The 19,872-nt window shown below is 37.5% G+C and overlaps 1 protein-coding gene across 4 annotated transcripts; it reads right to left on the reverse strand.

The window, feature by feature from the left end:
* Positions 1–316: 316 nt before the first annotated feature.
* Positions 317–14,514, reverse strand: LOC128231705 (uncharacterized). 4 transcript variants are annotated; one of them, XR_008260430.1, is made up of 8 exons: positions 14,430–14,514; positions 11,402–11,553; positions 10,768–10,890; positions 8,658–9,439; positions 7,731–7,878; positions 6,956–7,090; positions 4,732–5,769; positions 4,040–4,124 (listed from the first exon to the last, which is right to left on the reverse strand). XR_008260430.1 is itself a non-coding variant. In XM_052944806.1 (7 exons), exons 5-7 carry the CDS (start codon positions 4,001–4,003, stop codon positions 1,388–1,390), a joined length of 792 nt encoding a protein of 263 aa, XP_052800766.1. In that variant the 5' UTR covers positions 4,004–4,124; positions 4,732–5,769; positions 6,956–7,090; positions 7,731–7,878; positions 8,658–8,905; the 3' UTR covers positions 317–1,387. The 4 variants fall into 4 exon arrangements, 2 of the variants coding, with proteins under 2 accessions (XP_052800766.1, XP_052800765.1); XR_008260429.1 differs by lacking the exon at positions 14,430–14,514 and adding an exon at positions 12,163–12,354; XM_052944806.1 differs by lacking the exons at positions 10,768–10,890; positions 11,402–11,553; positions 14,430–14,514 and adding exons at positions 317–2,048; positions 3,366–3,488 and having other exon boundaries at positions 3,996–4,124; positions 8,658–8,905.
* Positions 14,515–19,872: the final 5,358 nt, after the last annotated feature.

Consider the following 19,872-nt stretch of genomic DNA (forward strand, 5'->3'; position numbering starts at 1 on the left):
AGCGGATGACTCAGGTACAGACCAAAATACAAACAATTATGACGCAATCGTTTCTTTGACCACGTCGCTTGGAATAACAAATAAGTTAAAAAGAAATTTCCCCCAAAATTAAATGCACAATGTGCAATGACTTTGGAAACTCTTAATGACACATCGTCATATGATTTTAAAAATAAAAGTTTATACGTTCCCACAAAATTGATCATATTTCATCATTTGAGATTTCTCTTTGAAAATTAAAAATATATCTGACCTCGGACTTCTTGATCACTATATTATACGACAAACTAGTTGTTAGGTATACAAAATAATCATCAAAGGAAGCCGAAAATGAGAACATGATTACGGGTCATTGAATGCACAAGAATAAATGTATGTCTTATCTAATACTTCCGCTATTAAAATGAAATAAGATAAGTCCTCAATTAGGTAGGATTTTGTAAATGAAAAAGGTTAATATCAATTTCAGAAAAAAAAACAATAAAAAATAAATGAAATTTCAACATCGAAGTCTGTGAAACTTTTGTTTTAAAGCTATTAATGGTTACAATCATGTATAATAAATCGATTCCTCGCAGACTTTATTTGTTAAGGTAATCAATTTAAAATAATACCTATGCGACGCAAAATGTATGACGTATCAAAAAGGTACATATAATAAAAAAAATGCTAAGATCTAAAATATCTTTATTTAGAAAAAAAACTAAAAATAGAACGGGGCATTCCGTGTGGTGTTTAAGCTATCAAAATGTTGTCGCTTTTTACAAGCTTATTTTAACTTCAGATCTCATGATTTTATCAAATCATGATTATTTCGTTAAAAAGTCCCAAATGCATACTAGTTATATTATATATATATATATAATTAACTTAAAGTGCACATTTAAGTCCGTAATACATGCTTATGTGTTTTTCTTATATTAAATGCTTACTTAATACTTTATAAATTTGATATAGTTCCTAATACGTAAGTTCCCAAATACTGCAATAAGCCATAACAAATGCAGCCCCTTGTAAATGCGTATTTTCAGTCAATTTTAAATGCTTATTTGGGTCTCTAATAAATGTTTACTTTATACCTTATAAATGAGACTTAGTTCCTAATATAAAGTTCCAAATCCATGCAACATTTCCTTACAAAAGCAAACCCTAATAAATGCGTAATAATGTCCCTATAAAATGCTTAGAAGGCCTTCAACAGAAACCTGCTTTAATTTCGTTTTGGTTTTCGAAATCACACGCCGTCCTTCGGCCGTCAGTTTGGCGTTGTTAAACACCAGTCTCTGTATGGTCCTGTTTTGGCGAATGGCGGTGACAAGTCGGGTACACATCTCAGTGTTCAATTCGCAGTCACTTAGGTCAAGGCTTTCTAGAGAATGCGTCAACTTTATGTACTCTGCAAGGGCGATAATGCATGGCCTGTCAAGTCGAGCTCCCCGGACGTGCTTTCACACATTTGCATTCCTTGAAATATCGCCACGAATTCACTACTGTTAAGTTTTGTGTGACTCAGATCAAGAGCCATAATGGCTGTATTCCCATGTAGTTGATTCGCGACCTGCCCCGCACACATGACGTTGAAGGCACACCCAGTGAAGTTGATTTGCTCGATTGACGTTGGAATGTGCTGAAGCAAGTGATTCACAACAGCTGTCACGTGACAATTTACGAACGCCAACTTTTGAAGTGACGTCGTATTGCTGCACGCGGACTTCAAGGCGGCCCAACTCGCAGCGGACACTGGATGGTTAAATTTCACCTTCAGATCCTCAGTTATATACAATGTTTCAATATGGTCGCAGCTTCCCATGACGACTTCGAGATACTTCGCCATAAGGTCCAAGGACGACCACGTGAATTTGATTGACCGGATGTTGCGGCATTTTCCGGTGTAGGCGGCGAGCTGCAGGAAAACCGGAAGTTGGAAGTGGTGGTACTGATGTAGTTCAAGTTCAAGCTCCTGAATGGTGCATTCAGGGTGGTCCATACAGAGACAAAGGCCTTGCAGCGTCTTCAGGGCGATCATGCGTTCCGGTCTGATAATGAGCCTGAAATACCATTTTACCGAGATTTGTACAAACAATGGAGAAGTTTAAGTGAGTTTATCCAAATATAGCCCATATTCACTATTGTCTTCAGTCTGAATTTAAAAATACTAGTAAGACTAAGTTTGAGAATCAGGACAGATAATTTTCAAATTTCTCAACAAGTTGATATAATTATTCGATGATTGTTACACAAGATATTCATGGCCAATAGTTCAATGTTTGTTATAGCATAGGTGCTTGTTTTAAAAAAAATACAACTCATTCAAGATAAAAAAAGGTTTTAGTCCTGAATTCAGAGTCAACGCGGAAGCGAATATGGGACCATATTCCAAATTCAGAGTCAACGTGGAAGCGAATATAGAGCCATATTCCAAATTCAGAGTCAAGAGGGTAATGAGGGAGTGGCGTCTAAGCTCGGTCACAAAAGGTTAGTGTTTGTCAGGGGCCGTATTCACGTACATATACGTGAATACGGCCCCGGGACGTCGGTATCAAAGCAACTTATGATTTGTTTCTCACATCGGCGTATATAAAGGAAACAAAATATCAACGCATTCTTTTGCAAAACACACAATATGTTTCCATAAAATATGTGTGTGTTAATAGGTGCACTATTATAAAATGTTTCGTTTTTCATATGCTTTATTATCACAATGTATATTGTAATCATTCATGCGGAAGATATAATTGGTATTTGATGCAGCAAAAGCCACGCTTCTATGACTTGTCTTCGGTCATTAGGCTCCCGTCTATAGTAAGAATGATGCACGTTGAGACCAAGCACATTCGGGCCTTACTGGTAATTTTCATGTATCGTGATTTATTTATCAAACTGATCATTAAACGGAAAGATATAATCTAATGTGTAATCTGGATATTAAGTGCAAATAACGTAAATGAAATTTTTTTTTATGAGAGAACTTCAACACACTGCAACTCATAATGGTTTCCATTTTACCTGTAGGTTTTTAGGACAAATTACATCATTACTATAATAAGTGACCAATCAGAATATGAAAAGCTATTATAGCAATGATTATCACGAGATTAACCGGGTCCAGCTCTTCAGTACATTTATATTTGTCAGTAGTCAAGAACAAATGGCAATGTAGGCACATAGCACTATAAAGGTTTTTTTTAAAAGAATTGTATCATGCGAATTCATTGGAAGAAGGGTTGTCTCCCCTCATGCCTCATGCATATTCATTTAAAACGAGATTTTTTCAGTCAATTGCCGCACGGTATGTTTGAATTGTAATGGAAGACAGTACCGTTGTTGCCCACGATGAACACTCACTAACTACGCCCAATACATACCTCTGCGGAAGGGATTGTGCGATAGTCTGAACGGCGTCTTCGCGGGCTGGATACTCGGACAGACACTGGAGACTCGTAACAAAGTCCTCCAGCACGCCACGGGGAACCTTCGGTCGCTGCTCACTGGAATACAGAAGATTAGGGTTAATATAGACCTGCTGCCTCTTTATGTGTGATTACGTTTGCAGTTATATTCAGAGTTAATTAAAAGGAGTGAGGCAAGATCCAACATCAAGAATTATTCTAAAAGTAACTAATTGAAGTTTCAATCCCCATAGACTGTAAGAAAATGTGACGTCATAAGAACGGTTCGCCTAGTGATTTTTTGACACTCTATTTTGGACACGAAAAAATTGATGCATAGGATTAAATAATAATACAGAAGAAATACCGACCAGTATAAATACTTAAATAACGCTTATATGCTTTGATATACTCCGGATTATAAATATGGATTGTCGATAATCTAGCAGGCAGGCACAAGTTGACGTAATACTATGGTATCTCAAGTAGTGTTTATTTGGTCATGGTCAACGATGACTCAAATGTCGGAGCTGATAATTAGAACTCCGGATGCATTATTCATGTTAATATTTCAGAAGCTGACGTCATAAGTGACGTCATACAAACCTTGTCATGGACGCCGGTGACTCCAACGTCGGGGTCGGGAGATAGAAGCCTCGGATGCAATATTCGTTGCGAGCTGCCAGTTGGTCACATAGGGTCGTCACGGTATTGGCCACAAAGGAAAGACATCAACTGGACAAATATGTGGGGGATAAAACATGTGCATATAAATTCGAACCCGTTGGCTAGACCTCCCATAGACCGGCGAAATACGTTAACCTCGGAAAATTCGAGCGAAGCGGAAATGCTTACATTCAGTATAAAAATCGGTCCATTCATCTAGTTTGAGCCAACGAGAAATTCGAGCCAAGCGATTTCGAGCCAAAGGGTTTTACTGTATAGTTTAGATATTTAATCTCGTATAATAGTTTAGTCCCATGTTGAAATTCATTAGATTATTAATAATTAGCAAGCAAACCACAGTTACTTAAACTTAGCATTTTTGTTATCTAAACATATATAGAAACAGTCGAACCCCGTTGGCTCGAACTAGTTTGGCTCGAAAATTATGTTAAGGACCAATTTCTTTATACTGACGAAAATAATTTCCTCTTGGCTGGAATTTTCCGAGGCTCGAAATATTTTCGCCGTTCCATAGGAGTTCGAGCCAACGGGGTTCGACTGTATACCAATATCGGGATACTCATGTTACAAATAGCTTTTAAGTTTATTAGCATGACTAATAGAATGGTAAACGATCATGTAAGCTACAGACTTCTTAACAATAAAATAAACAAACCTGCGAATATTTCGCAAACTTGAACATCTTATTCTTCATAACGACAGTCTCAATATCTTCATATGGAATGTCGGCGATATGGCGGGCCGCGAGGAAATCCATGGAAATACCACAAGCGAACCGCAAGGTGGTTCCCGGCTGAAACCTTCTAAAGCCCCCAAACTGTAGAACCATTGGTTCCCCAGTCGACTGAACGACTTCTTCTTCTTTAAAACTTGGCCGCCCCGACATCAGACAATTGAACGCAAAATGATCCAACAAGTCTATTGCACTAAGAACTTCGTCCGGAAATTCAAACCCGACTATGTCGATTTGCTGTTTCCGGCAGTATTGCGTTGCCATGGCAACTCCGTATTTCTCCAGAATATCACAGGTCGTTTTCATATCTCGGAGCATAGTGCCTTTCTTCAAGATGCTAAACACAGCAAAAGCCATCACTGCTAGCATCGGGTTTGATAGATGTGGTCGCAGTAGCCATGACTCGCGGGATGCAAGATAGTACAGTTTCTCAAATCAGTCGTGCTCGAGTTGTGACAGAGATACACAGTTCCTAAAGCACCTTTTGATATTGCTTTCGCTAAATCCTAAGTTGAACCACTTCCGGTCTGGTGCAAATCCTATGGGCATTTTCGTATTGGGTCTTGCAGTCAATATCACAGTACTCTTTTTCAACCGTGTTCCACTGAGAATAGCACTAATATCTATTCACATTCCCGATCATAATCGTCAATGACAAGTAACACATTCTGGGCATTCCTTTCCAACATGTTCCAAAATTCGTTAACGCTAATCTTAAAATTGTCCGGAAATAGACTCCTGTACACAGCGGTCTCAAAATTGCCCTCAAGTTCTGCCATATTGAGCAATAGCACGTGCTGGTAGGTGTTCCGGAAATAGTTGGGCGTGGTCGCCCACATGTAGGCCAGCCATGAGCACAACAGGGACTTTCCACTTCCGCTTTCGCCCTCCAGTACTATCCTGTTGCCCTTCCCGTCTTTCCATGGTGGCGGAAGAAACTCGGTTGAGGATATCTTTTGCCTGTAGGCAAAGGGAGATCATGCAATTAAAGAACAGTATTTAGGCTTACAGGAGTACATGTTTACTTCTCTTTCATATCTCGTGTATTCCGTCAAAAGGCACTATTTCAACCTTGTCAGTAGTTCATAGCCTTGGGCCAGACTTAAAAGTTGGTTCCCCTTCAACAACAGACCTGAACAAAATCGGTCTGACGAAATAATTTTACCATGTTTTACAGCACAGCAAATAACAATAACGATCTGTTTCAGCAACATTTAAGCCTTATAGTGTTGCGTTATCTTCGCTCGTTCAAACATTAAACAACAAATTATAAATATCTAAGTATCTATACTTCCATAACAATACAAATCTTCTTTATTCTGGATAAAAATAACTATACACAAGTTACGAACCGATCCACACCTAATAAACCTAGGTCGTTGAGTGGAGCCAAAGAATATGTTTTGTCTGCCTTACATCTGCGATTTGTTATTTATTAACACAACCAATTGTATATACACGTGTTCTATTAGTTACATTGGTTTAACCATTACATGTTTTACAACGATTGTGAAGAAAGTAATTATAACTTAAACGAAGTCACTCTCGTTGGCACAATGTTGCGCGAGAGTGTGGTCGTGTGTTGTGAGGTAAACCGGAGTACCCGGAGAAAACCCACCCACTTGTCCGGAATGGTGACCACAAACCAAAATCACATGCGCCCAGTCTGGGAATCGAACCCGGGTCTGATGAGAACCAAGTGCACTAACCACTGCGCTTACCGGACAAAACAGCCCTATTAGTTACATTGTTACGTTGTAGATGGGGTGAATGGGATATACACCCTCAGTGGTTTTATACCATGCGAGAATGGGTGTAATTCCCAATCACCCCATCTACTAACAGGGTTACAGTCATATCTCACCGAGTACCTTTTACAAGTAATATATACTTATAGGGTATAAAATTACAAGGGCTGTATGGACAAAAAACTCCGTCAACGTGATCGCTCTAGACCAATCGAAGAGCGTCATTTATGTTGGAAGTGAGATATATAAGTTTACATACTTAAAGGGTATAAAATTACAAGAGGTGTAAGTATTATACACGCCCACCACGTGACCGCTCTAGACTAATCAGATAACGTCATTTATGTAGGGGGTGAGATATATGCGAATATGCATTAATATTTGAATTTACTCCTCACTATCCACAATTTCAAGCGGTGTATAGACGTCTCTTGCGGTACCGTACACTCCGTCAGTCCAGGGGAAGGGGTAGACACGCCCCAGCCGGACTTTGTACTGGTTCACCAACGCTGTTTCTGTGATTCCCTCAACATCTGTGAGTGATAAAGGGGAGGTAAGTATCTAAAGAGATTTCAGTTTTAATCAATGGATTATAAATAAACCTATGAAAGTTATATGTAATCACGATCTTTTCTGTATTCACTATTATTGAAAGAATAACTCCGATTTCGTATGATATTTAACATCCTCGGTTCCCACGTTATCATCACAATTTAAGTCATATATGTTATGAATACCATGGAAAACCAAGGATGGATATTTGATATCAGAACTAAAACATAGCAAATGATGTTTCTTTTACAAAAATACAACAACACATTACAGTTCCATATAATGTTTAACAGACACACTGTACATTGATTTGGAACCGTGTTACACTTGAATCAATTATGAGCCTAGCGTAAACATTATTCATTATTCATTGTCCTTTATACATAAGCTTCTTAAGAAAATGTTCACATATTTTAATTTCAGTTTTGGAAATTGTAGTTTCCATTTCTAAAAGTGTACGTTTCCCTATCTTTACGAAATATTATACACTATACATAACACTTTCCACCAGTGAAATGAAACAGTTAAGGAATGTGCTTTATTGAAGGAAAAGGTACAATTTTCACTTATGATTCATCTAAAATATGGACCTACGACTAATTTGCATGTCCTAGGACCTACCTATTGTCGTGACCACGCCTTCCTTGTACGTCTGTTTTCTGACTTCGATACAGTGGTCATGTAGCTTCTTGTATTTAAGCTTCATGGCGTCAAACAGCGCCTTCAACGAATATGCGAGCTTGGACTCCGATATCTTGTCCAACAGCAACTGTTTAAAAAAAGATTTCATGTAAATTTAAGAACAGTTCAGTAACGTTTTAGACACCTGCGTTCACTGAAGACGTCAGTGATGTCATAATTAATTAAACAATAACGCCATTTTTCTGCAAGAGCATTCCGTCAGTTTGATAACTTGAGGACCAGCTTCTTTCAAAGACGGTCAATGGCGCCACCATTTGCTACGTCATTATAACGCTGTCATAAAACATTTTCTTTTTCTTCGCGCAAAACCATTCCAAATGATACCTAGGTGATACAGAGTCACCAGGTATCAAAAACACCCACATTTGTGTATCGAATATCTTAAACAGATAACTTGCAAATATTAAATGAATGGACGTCACAATTAGGCCATGAGCGGAAAGGGTTTTGCCCCCCCCCCCACCAGGGGAAATTTTGTAGACCATGATTTTATGATAGTGTATCATCTCAAAAACATTTTAAGACATGTTTACGCCTTGGCCGTTGGGGCGTTTGGAAACTAGAGCATTTTAAAGTTCGTTACCAAATAATTTTAAACGTTCGAACGTAGCTTTCACTTGTAGAATACTGTCGTTTTTTAAAAGAAAAAGTTTAGAAAACTGTTTTAATTCAATAATATATAATGTAATTTTACGCACTAATAGTTTTTCAGCTAAAAACAAAGATGTGTCATGGCTCACTATACTGTAATTTACGTTACTCCAAAACTTGCAATATTTTATGACGAAAAACAAGCATCAAAATAAACTGCATCGATTTGGTCGTCAGTTTGGCGTTGTTAAATACCAGTCTCTGTATGGTCCTGTTTTAGCAAATGGCGGTGACAAGTCGGGTACACATCTCAGTGTTCAATTCGCAGTCACTTAGGTCAAGGCTTTCTAGAGAATGCGTCAACTTTATGTACTCTGCAAGGGCGATAATGCATGGCCTGTCAAGTCGAGCTCCCCGGACGCGCACGTGTCATATGCTTTCACACATTTGCATTCCTTGAAATATCGCCACTAATTCACTACTGTTAAGTTTTGTGTGACTCAGATCAAGAGCGAGAATGGCTGTATTCCCATGTAAATGATTCGACCTGCCCCACACACATGACGTTGAAGGCACACCCAGTGAAGTTGATTTGCTCGATTGACGTTGGAATGTGCTGAAGCACGTGATTCACGACAGCTGTCACGTGACAATTTACGAACGCAAACTTTTGAAGTGACGTCGTATTGCTGAACGCGGACGGCAAGGCGGCCCAAGTCGCAGCGGACACTGGATGGTTAAATTTCACCTTCAGATCCTCAGTTATATACAATGTTTCAATATGGTCGCAGCTTGCCATGACGCCTTCGAGATACTTCGCCATAAGGTCCAAGGACGACCACGTGAATTTGATTGACCGGATGTTGCGGCATTTTCCGGTGGAGGCGGCGAGCTGCAGGAAAACCGGAAGTTGGAAGTGGTGGTACTGATGTAGCACAAGTTCAAGTTCCTGAATGGTGCATTCAGGGTGGTCCATACAGAGACTAAGGCCTTGCAGCGTCTTCAGGGCGATCATGCGTTCCGGTCTGATAATGAGCCTGAAATACCATTTTACCGAGATTTGTACAAACAATGGAGAAGTTTAAGTGAGTTTATCCAAATATAGCCCATATTCACTATCGTCTTCAGTCTGAATTTAAAAATACTAGTAAGACTAAGTTTGAGAATCAGGACAGATAATTTTCAAATTTCTCAACAAGTTGATATAATTATTCGATGATTGTTACACAAGATATTCATGGCCAATAGTTCAATGTTTGTTATAGCATAGGTGCTTGTTTTAAAAAATATACAACTCATTCTAGATAAAATAGGTTTTAGTCCTGAATTCAGAGTCAACGCGGAAGTGAATATGGGACCATATTCCAAATTCAGAGTCAACGTGGAAGCGAATATAGAGCCATATTCCAAATTCAGAGTCAAGAGGGTAATGAGGGAGCGGCGTCTAAGCTCGGTCACAAAAGGTTAGTGTTTGTCAGGGGCCGTATTCACGTACATATACGTGAATACGGCCCCGGGACGTCGGTATCAAAGCAACTTATGATTTGTTTCTCACATCGGCGTATATAAAGGAAACAAAATATCAACGCATTATTTTGCAAAACACACAATATGTTTCCATAAATGTGTGTGTTAATAGGTGTACTATTATAAAATGTTTCGTTTTTCATATGCTTTATTATCACAATGTATATTGTAATCATTTATGCGGAAGACATAATTGGTATTTAATGCAGCCAAGGCCACGCTTCTATGACTTGTCTTCGGTCATTAGGCTCCCGTCTATAGTAAGAATGATGCACGTTGAAACCAAGCACATTCGAGGCCCGAATCGGGCCTTACTGGTAATTTTCATGTATCGTGATTTATTTATCAAACTGATCATTAAACGGAAAGATATATAATCTAATATGTAATTTGGATATAAAGTGCAAATAACGTAAATGAAAATTAAACTCGTTTTTATTAGAGAACTTCAACACATCGCAACTCATAATGGTTTCCATTTTACCTGTAGGTTTTTAGGACAAATGACATCATTACTATAACAAGTGACCAATCAGAATATGAAACGCTATTATAGCCATGATTATCACGAGATTAACCTGGTCCACCTCTTCAGTACATTTATATTTGTCAGTAGTCAAGAACAAATGGCAATGTAGGCACATAACACTAGAAGTTTTTTTTTAAAGAATTGTATCATGCGAATTCATTGGAAGAAGGGTTGTCTCCCCTGCCTCATGCATATTCATTTAAAACGAGATTTTTTCAGTCAATTGCCGCACGGTATGTTTGAATTGTAATGGAAGATAGAACCGTTGGTGCCCACGATGAACACTCACTTACTACGCCCAATACATACCTCTGCGGAAGGGATTGTGCGATAGTCTGAACGGCGTCTTCGCGGGCTGGACACTCGGACAGACACTGGAGACTCGTAACAAAGTCCTCCAGCACGCCACGGGGAACCTTCGGTCGCTGCTCACTGGAATACAGAAGATTAGGGTTAATATAGACCTGCTGCCTCTTTATGTGTGATTACGTGTGCAGCTATATTCAGAGTTAATTAAGGGGAGTGAGGCAAGATCCAACATCAAGAATTATTCTAAAAGTAGCTAATTGAAGTTTCAATCCCCATAGACTGTAAGAAAATGTGACGTCATAAGAACGGTTCGCCTAGTGATTTTTTGACACTCTATTTTGGACACGAAAAAATTGATGCATAGGATTAATTAATAATACAGAAGAAATACCGACCAGTATAAATACTTAAATAACGCTTATATGCTTTGATATACTCCGGATTATAAATATGGATTGCCGATAATCTAGCAGGCACAAGTTGACGTAATACTATGGTATCTCAAGTAGTGACGTCATGTTTATTTGGTCATGGTCAACGATGACTCAAATGTCGGAGCTGATAGTAAGAACTCCGGATGCATTATTCATGTTAATATTTCAGAAGCTGACGTTATAAGTGACGTCATACAAACCTTGTCATGGACGCAGGTGACTCCAACGTCGGGGCCGGGAGATAGAAGCCTCGGATGCAATATTCGTCGCGAGCTGCCAGTTGGTCACATAGGGACTGGAGGACCTGAGTGTCTGCCTCGTCACGGTATTGGCCGCAAAGGAAAGACATCAACTGGAAAAATATGTGGGGGATAAAACATGTGCATATAAATTCGAACCCCGTCGGCTAGACCTCCCATGGACCGGCGAAATACGTTAACCTCGGAAAATTCGAGCGAAGCGGAAATGCTTACATTCAGTATAAAAAATCGGTACATTCATCTAGTTTGAGCCAACGACAAATTCGAGCCAAGCGATTTCGAGCCAAAGGGTTTGACTGTATTGTTTAGATATTTAATCTCGTATAATAGTTTAGTCCCATGTTGAAATTCATTAGATTATTAATAATTAGCAAGCAAACCACAGTTACTTAAACTTAGCATTTTTGTTATCTAAACATATATAGAAACAGTCGAACCCCGTTGGCTCGAACTCGTTTGGCTCGAAAATTATGTTAAGGACCAATTTCTTTATACTGACGAAAATAATTTGCTCTTGGCTGGAATTTTCCGAGGCTCGAAATATTTTCGCCGTTCCATAGGAGTTCGAGCCAACGGGGTTCGACTGTATACCAATATCGGGATACTCATGTTACAAATAGTTTTTAAGTTTATTAGCATGACTAATAGAATGGTAAACGATCATGTATTTTGTAGACTTCTTAACAATAAAATAAACAAACCTGCGAATATTTCGCAAACTTGAACATCTTATTCTTCATAACGACAGTATCAATATCTTCATATGGCATGTCGGCGATATGGCGGGCCGCGAGGAAATCCATGGAAATACCACAAGCGAACCGCAAGGTGGTTCCCGGCTGAAACCTGCTAAAGGCCCCAAACTGAAGAACCATTGGTTCCCCAGTCGACTGAACGACTTCTTATTCTTTAAAACTTGGCCGCCCCGACATCAGACAATTGAACGCAAAATGATCCAACAAGTCTATTGCACTAAGAACTTCGTCCGGAAATTCAAACCCGACTATGTCGATTTTCTCTTTCCGGCAGTATTGCGTTGCCATGGCAACTCCGTATTTCTCCAGAAGATCACAGGTCCTTTTCATATCTCGTAGCATAGTGCCTTTCTTCAAGATGCTAAACACAGCAAAAGCCATCACTGCTAGCATCGGGTTTGATAGATGTGGTCGCAGTAGCCATGACTCGCGGGATGCAAGATGGTACAGTTTCTCAAATTGGTCGTGCTCTAGTTGGGACAGAGATACACAATTCCTAAAGCACCTTTTGATATTGCTTTCGCTAAATCCTAAGTTGAACCACTTCCGGTCTGGTGCAAATCCTATGGGCATTTTCGTATTGGGTCTTGCAGTCAATATCACAGTACTCTTTTTCAACCGTGTTCCACTGAGAATAGCACGAATATCTATTTCACATCCCGATCATAATCGTCAATGACTAGTAACACATTCTGGGCATTCCTTTCCAACATGTTCCAAAAATCGTTAACGCTAATCTTAAAATTGTCCGGAAATAGACTCCTGTACACAGCGGTCTCAAAATTTCCCTCAAGTTCTGCCATATTGAGCAATAGCACGTGCTGGTAGGTGTTCCGGAAATAGGTGGGCGTGGTCGCCAACATGTAGGCCAGCCCTGAGCACAACAGGGACTTTCCACTTCCGCTTTCGCCCTCCAGTACTATCTTGTTGCCCTTCCCGTCTTTCCATGGCGGCGGAAGAAACTCGGTTGAGGATATATTTTGCCTGTAGGCAAAGGGAGATCATGCAATTAAAGAACAGTATTTAGGCTTACAGGAGTACATGTTTACTTCTCTTTCATATCTCGTGTATTCCTTCATAGGGCACTATTTCAACCGTGTCAGTAATTCATAGCCTTGGGCCAGACTTAAAAGTTGGTTCCCCTTCAACAACAGACCTGAACAAAATCGGTCTGACGAAATAATTTTACCATGTTTTACAGCACAGCAAATAACAATAATGATCTGTTTCAGCAACATTTAAGCCTTATAGTTTTTCGTTATCTTCGCTCGTTCAAACATTAAACAACAAATTATAAATATCTAAGTATCTATACTTTCATAACAATACAAATCTTCTCCATTCTGGAAAAAAATAACTATACACAAGTTACGAGCCGATCCACACCTAATAAACCTAGGTCGTTGAGTGGAGCCAAATAATATGTTTTGTCTGCCTTACATCTGCGATTTGTTATTCATTAACACAACCAATTGTATATACACGTGTTCTATTAGTTACATTGGTTTAACCATTACATGTTTTACAACGATTGTGAAGAAAGTAATTATAACTTAAACGAAGTCACTCTCGTTGGCACAATGTTGCGCGAGAGTGTGGTCGTGTGTTGTGAGGTAAACCGGAGTACCCGGAGAAAACCCACCCACTTGTCCGGAATGGTGACCACAAACCAAAATCACATGCGCCCAGTCTGGGAATCGAACCCGGGTCTGATGAGAACCAAGTGCACTAACCACTGCGCTTACCGGACAAAACAGCCCTATTAGTTACATTGTTACGTTGTAGATGGGGTGAATGGGATATATACCCTCAGTGGTTTTATACCATGCGAGAAAGGGTGTAAATCCCAATCACCCCATCTACTTACAGGGTAACAGTCATATCTCACCGAGTACCTTTTACAAGTAATATATACTTATAGGGAATAAAATTACAAGGGCTGTATGGACAAAAAACTCCGTCAACGTGATCGCTCTAGACCAATCGAAGAGCGTCATTTATGTAGGAAGTGAGATATATAAGTTATACATACTTAAAGAGTATAAAATTACAAGAGGTGTATGTATTATACACGCCCACCACGTGACCGCTCTAGACTAATCAGATAACGTCATTAATGTAGGGGGTGAGATATATGCGAATATGCATTAGCACGAACTACACGAATGTATCGTTTGAAGGACATTTGTAGTACTTTTAATATTTGAATTTACCCCTCACTATCCACAATATCAAGCGGTGTATAGACGTCTCTTGCGGTACCGTACACTCCGTCAGTCCAGGGGAAGGGGTAGACACGCCTCATCCGGACTTTGTACTGGTTCACCAACGCTGTTTCTGTGATTCCCTCAACATCTGTGAGTGATAAAGGGGATGTAATTATCTAAAGAGATTTCAGTTTTAATCAATGGATTATAAATAAACCTATGAAAGTTATATGTAATCACGATCTTTTCTGTATTCACTATTATTGAAAGAATAACTCCGACTTCGTATGATATTTAACATCCTCGGTACCCACGTTATCATCACAGTTTAAGTCATATATGTTATGAATACCATGGATGGATATTTGATATCAGAACTAAAACATAGCAAATGATGTTTCTTTTACAAAAATACAACAACACATTACAGTTCCATATAATGTTTAACAGACACACTGTTTATTGATTTGGAACTGTGTTACAGTTGAATCAATTATGAGCCTAGCGTAAACATTATTCATTATTCATTGTCCTTTATACATAAGCTTCTTAAGAAAATATTCACATATTTTAATTTCAGTTTTGGAAATTTGAAAAAAAAAAATCTTAAAAAAGTAGTTTCCATTTCTAAAAGTGTACGTTTCCCTATCTTTACGAAATATTATACACTATACATAACACTTTCCACCAGTGAAATGAAACAGTTAAGGAATGTGCTTTATTGAAGGAAAAGGTACAATTTTCACTTATGATTCTTCTTAAATATGGACCTACGACTAATTTGCATGTCCTAGGACCTACCTATTGTCGTGACCACGCCTTCCTTGTACGTCTGTTTTCTGACAGCGATATAGTGGTCATGTAGCTTCTTGTATTTAAACTTCATGGCGTCAAACAGCGCCTTCAATGAATATGCGAGCTTGGACTCCGATATCTTGTCCAACAGCAACTGTTTAAAAAAAGATTTCATGTAAATTTAAGAACAGTTCAGTAACGTTTTAGACACCTGCGTTCACTGAAGACGTCAGTGATATCATAATTAATTAAACAATAACGCCATTTTTCTGCAAGAGTATTCCGTCAGTTTGATAACTTGAGGACCAGCTTCTTTCAAAGACGGTCAATGGCGCCACCATTTGCTACGTCATTATAACGCTGTCAAAAAACATTTTCTTTTTCTTCGCGCAAAACCATTCCAAATGATACCTAGGTGATACAAAGTCACCAGGTATTAAAAAGACCCCCATTTGTGTATCGAATATCTTAAACAGATAACTTGCAAATTTTAAATGAATGGACGTCACAATTAGGCCATGAGCGGAAAAGGGTTTTGCCCCGCCCCCCCCCCCCCAGGGGAAATTTTGTAGACCATGATTTTATGATAGTGTATCATCTCAAAAACATTTTAAGACATGTTTACGCCTTGGCCGTTGGGGCGTTTGAAAACTACAGCATTTTAAAGTTCGTTACCAAATAATTTTAAACGTTCGAACGTAGCTTTCACTTGTAAAATACTGTCGTTTTTAAAAGAAAAAGTTTTAATTCAAAAATATATAATGTAATTTTACGCACCGATAGTGTTTCAGCTAAAAACAAAGATGTTTCATGGCTCACTATACTGTAATTTACGTTGCTCCAAAAGTTGCAATATTTTATGACGAAAAACAGGCATCAAAATAAACTGCATCGATTTGATGAGAAATCTTGATATAGACATTAAATTTCAGACAGTACTGATGAATAAGACATAATGTAAAGTTAACTTTTCACATGTATATCACGTTAAATCATCAGAAAAGTATGTTGGCTGTTTCTACATATTAAATAGTTTGCAATCCTATCTATACAGTGATCCTTGTTTATGGCATAAACGTAAATTACAAATATATTTTAGAAAAACAATCACATTTTCTGATGAATGTGCATGAAGAATACGTTAACTTGTAAAGAATACGTTACAGACAATTTCTTAAGTAAACAGGTCTAGATGTATTAACTTCACACTTTTCACATCACAATTCTAATCTGTTATGCAAGATTGAATTGAAAAAACAAAATTAACGATCAAAACATCATTAAATTTAAATTAGAAATATGTCAACAAAATACTAATCTGCATATAAAATACTTTTATATACTTCAAATTTCAACTACATGACTTGACATTTTGAACCGATAAGTCATAACATATCACTCCTATATATTTTATGTAATAGGATTAGAAAAATCAATTACATTCTTAAATGGGAATACTATTGCATCTGTCAATTGTAGTTTACTTACCAGTGTTAACACGATTATTCTTAACCATGCAACGGGACAATATACAATTATAATTGTACACAATATATTTCAAATCACAGTCTAGAAATTTGCTGTACACGCTCGTGTGTACCTTACAATGTGTGATGCATGCAGTTCTCTTTCATGACATTAAAACAACTTGACATTTGTTAACAGTATGTGTCATATACGTGACATATTGTAATGCTCATACATCTTACCAATTTTGCATAATTTACATGAATAAAATGTCTACACGTTTTTAAAATCATTCATTATATTTTAATTTTGGAAAACATTGCAATCAGTGAAGTAAATTAACTTTATTTAATGTTTGTAATACTTTTAAAGATGTACTTTTACTTCCAAATATGATTTACCACAAATAATACAAATACTTCAATAAACTAAAAAGGATATATAAACGTCAAAAAAAAGTTCTTATAAGGACACCGAGTGTAGATGTAGACAACACGGTATTTCCAACTTATGAGACGAAAATAGATCACAGTAAATCTTTAGTACTCACCAATCTCAGAAAACTGCGTGTTAAAATCTGGTTATCATTATATACTATTTCACAAAAATGTATGTTTGCATAAGTTTCAAACGTAAAAGTTTTTTCACTCAAAATCTATGTTTGTTTTTATACATGGGTGTGTAAGAGTGTCACTCTACCTTATATGCTCGTAATATAGCAACGTCCTGTTCAAGTCTGTATCAGATTCATGTTCAAATACGATGTCAGTCATATTATCAAGCTCCACTTCCTCGTCATCCTTTTCCAAGTCACTGTAATTCTCATCTTCCAAAGTACACAAACTTTTAATAACTTCTTCTGAAACATACTTATTACATGTCCACACGTTTCCGATACTACTTTGGACGTATCCAATCACTTCATTTGATATCTCAAAGTTAAAGTGGAGAATTTTCATGGAATTATTGCCAGATGTACAAGTGGTTGTTGACCATGCACATGTTGATATTGTTTTAGGAGTCTAGAGAGAAACCTTGAACACCTAGGTTCTTTTTTGCAGAATGTGTCATATCCCAATTTGATCACCTGTGTTTATCTTGGTTTACCATTCAGCAGACAAAGCATTCGATTCTTTCAAGAATGTGACCAAGTTCAGACAGTGAACCCATATGGAATTGATAAAAGTCCCTTTTTGGGATTTCAAGGGGCGCCATTGTTGTATCACACATTGTGAAGCTATGAATGGATAATATTACTGAACAATTATCTTCTCATTTTGACCAATTTCATTTCCAAAGAAAAGTCGCCGCTTGTTACCTACACCAGTATGAAAAAAACTGATATATCTCGCTCAAACCTCTAGGACATCTGGAGATCTAACAATGAACGCTTTAATGCCTGCCTCTTGTTAGGACGATTGCAATGCCTTTTTGTGAAATTTTTCAACATTGGCACTTTCAAGACTTGTAAGATTTTAACATATTTAACAGGGTCTCAAAACTTTTCTGCAAAAGTTGTCATTTTTCCCTTGGTGGAAAGTAAACATGACATTTAGGTTACTAGTAAGTCATTGTTGCCCATAAAAGGAGTTCTTGTTTCGGGACCAAATATATAGAATGTTGGCGAAGTTCTTTTTTTGCATTCAACTTGAATAAATCAGGGTAATCAACCAGTTTTCCGAATGTATCAGGTACTCATAGTAGGCTTTGAATTGTTGCATTGCCGACATATGTTTGTGCAACATCCTCACATGGTTTTAAAAGCCTTTCTGTTAGCAGTTTCTAAGGACCATGTAACTTGTCAAGGTTAGGGCAGTTTTGTTCACAATTGGATTTAATCTATTTATATATTTATGTTTATGTTTGAAACTGCAATTTAATGAATGTTCATGCTGTATTGAGTATGGATTGTATTTTTTTTATTTTGCCTATGTACAAGTTCTGTTGAACAAATATATATATATATTTTATTTTTGTGTTTTTACATTTAATTGATTGCAACTATATTTGATTTTACCAATTTTCCACATGCAACTTAAAAAAACCATTCAAATATTTTGTCTAAGTAACGTAATCATGGTTACGTAGGTTCTATCACTGGTTCACATAAAAAAATAGAACCAGAATATATACGTATTTAAGATACGGCACAGCTCTTTCAACAAGCACAAAAACATGACTTTATTTGTATAAGCACTCTGTGTAACATATTATTTCTATAAAAACTTTGCTCATTATGTTACGTTTAATAAGTAACGTAGTTTACACCAATTCGCGCGGTATGAATTATTAGAAAACCTTCATCGAACTTACAATTATTTACCAACTTTATCTAATACGCGATCATTGTACGTGGAAGAATTAGTGCAAATAAAATTTAAAAGTTACTACTTAGGGTAACGTAGTTTAAAAGTCCGTTACTCACTTATGCTCCCTCCCCAGAGCGTAAACATATCTCTTTTTTTAGCGTTTTGCTTAAGCTTTAAGGAAATCATAACTCTTTAAAATAGGAGCAGGGTCAATTGGCAGCTCAAGGTCTATATTTCTTACTGAATTTCGTATTATATTACAAATCTACGGAACCCTACCGAACGACTATCGTGGCTGGATAGTATGACATTAACACAAGAACTAAAATCGAAAACAGTCGTTTTAATGCTTTTAAACTTCATGAAATGTCCGTTTTTGCAGTTGTATTAATCTTGCATTGCCATTGTTGAAGATTGATATCAACTTACTGTGATGTACTTGACATGATAAACATATGGGCATGGTTAATAAAAATGATAGTATACCCTTACACATTGACTTCTTCAATAAGCAATTAAAATGGTTAAAACTGTCACTTATTTTACCAATCTACGATGATGTTAATCTTGTTGTTTAAAACAGAACAAATTCAGGCGTAGTATCCAGATATTACGTCCGGCACTAATGAACAGTTTTGATATCCCTTTAAAAATGGCATGCTGTATTCACGTGTGTGTTTGCATGTATTTTTTCGACAAAACTAAGGTTGATAATTTAATGGGGGAGGTGTGGGCCCTGCCCCCTGGATTCGCTGTTGCCAAGGATTTACGTCAGAAAAGAAATATTGTTTATGGTGGCAGAAATTTCAGATACTTGTAAAGGGAGATCACTGTGTATTGAAACTATTTCGGTTTCCCACATTATTGAAAGAGTTATC

This window comes from Mya arenaria, chromosome 4 (assembly GCF_026914265.1).
Source record: "Mya arenaria isolate MELC-2E11 chromosome 4, ASM2691426v1".
Taxonomy (NCBI): Eukaryota; Metazoa; Mollusca; class Bivalvia; order Myida; family Myidae; genus Mya; species Mya arenaria.

Coding starts and splice junctions, on each gene's coding strand:
- LOC128231705 (XM_052944805.1), bottom strand. CDS start 12,336: ATGGTTCTTCAGTTTGGGGCCTTTAGCAGGTTTCAGCCGGGAACCACC. Junction 11,554..12,162: donor AGTTTGCGAAATATTCGCAG/GTTTGTTTATTT, acceptor ATATTTTTCCAG/TTGATGTCTTTCCTTTGCGG. Junction 9,440..10,767: donor GCACAATCCCTTCCGCAGAG/GTATGTATTGGG, acceptor ATGGTATTTCAG/GCTCATTATCAGACCGGAAC.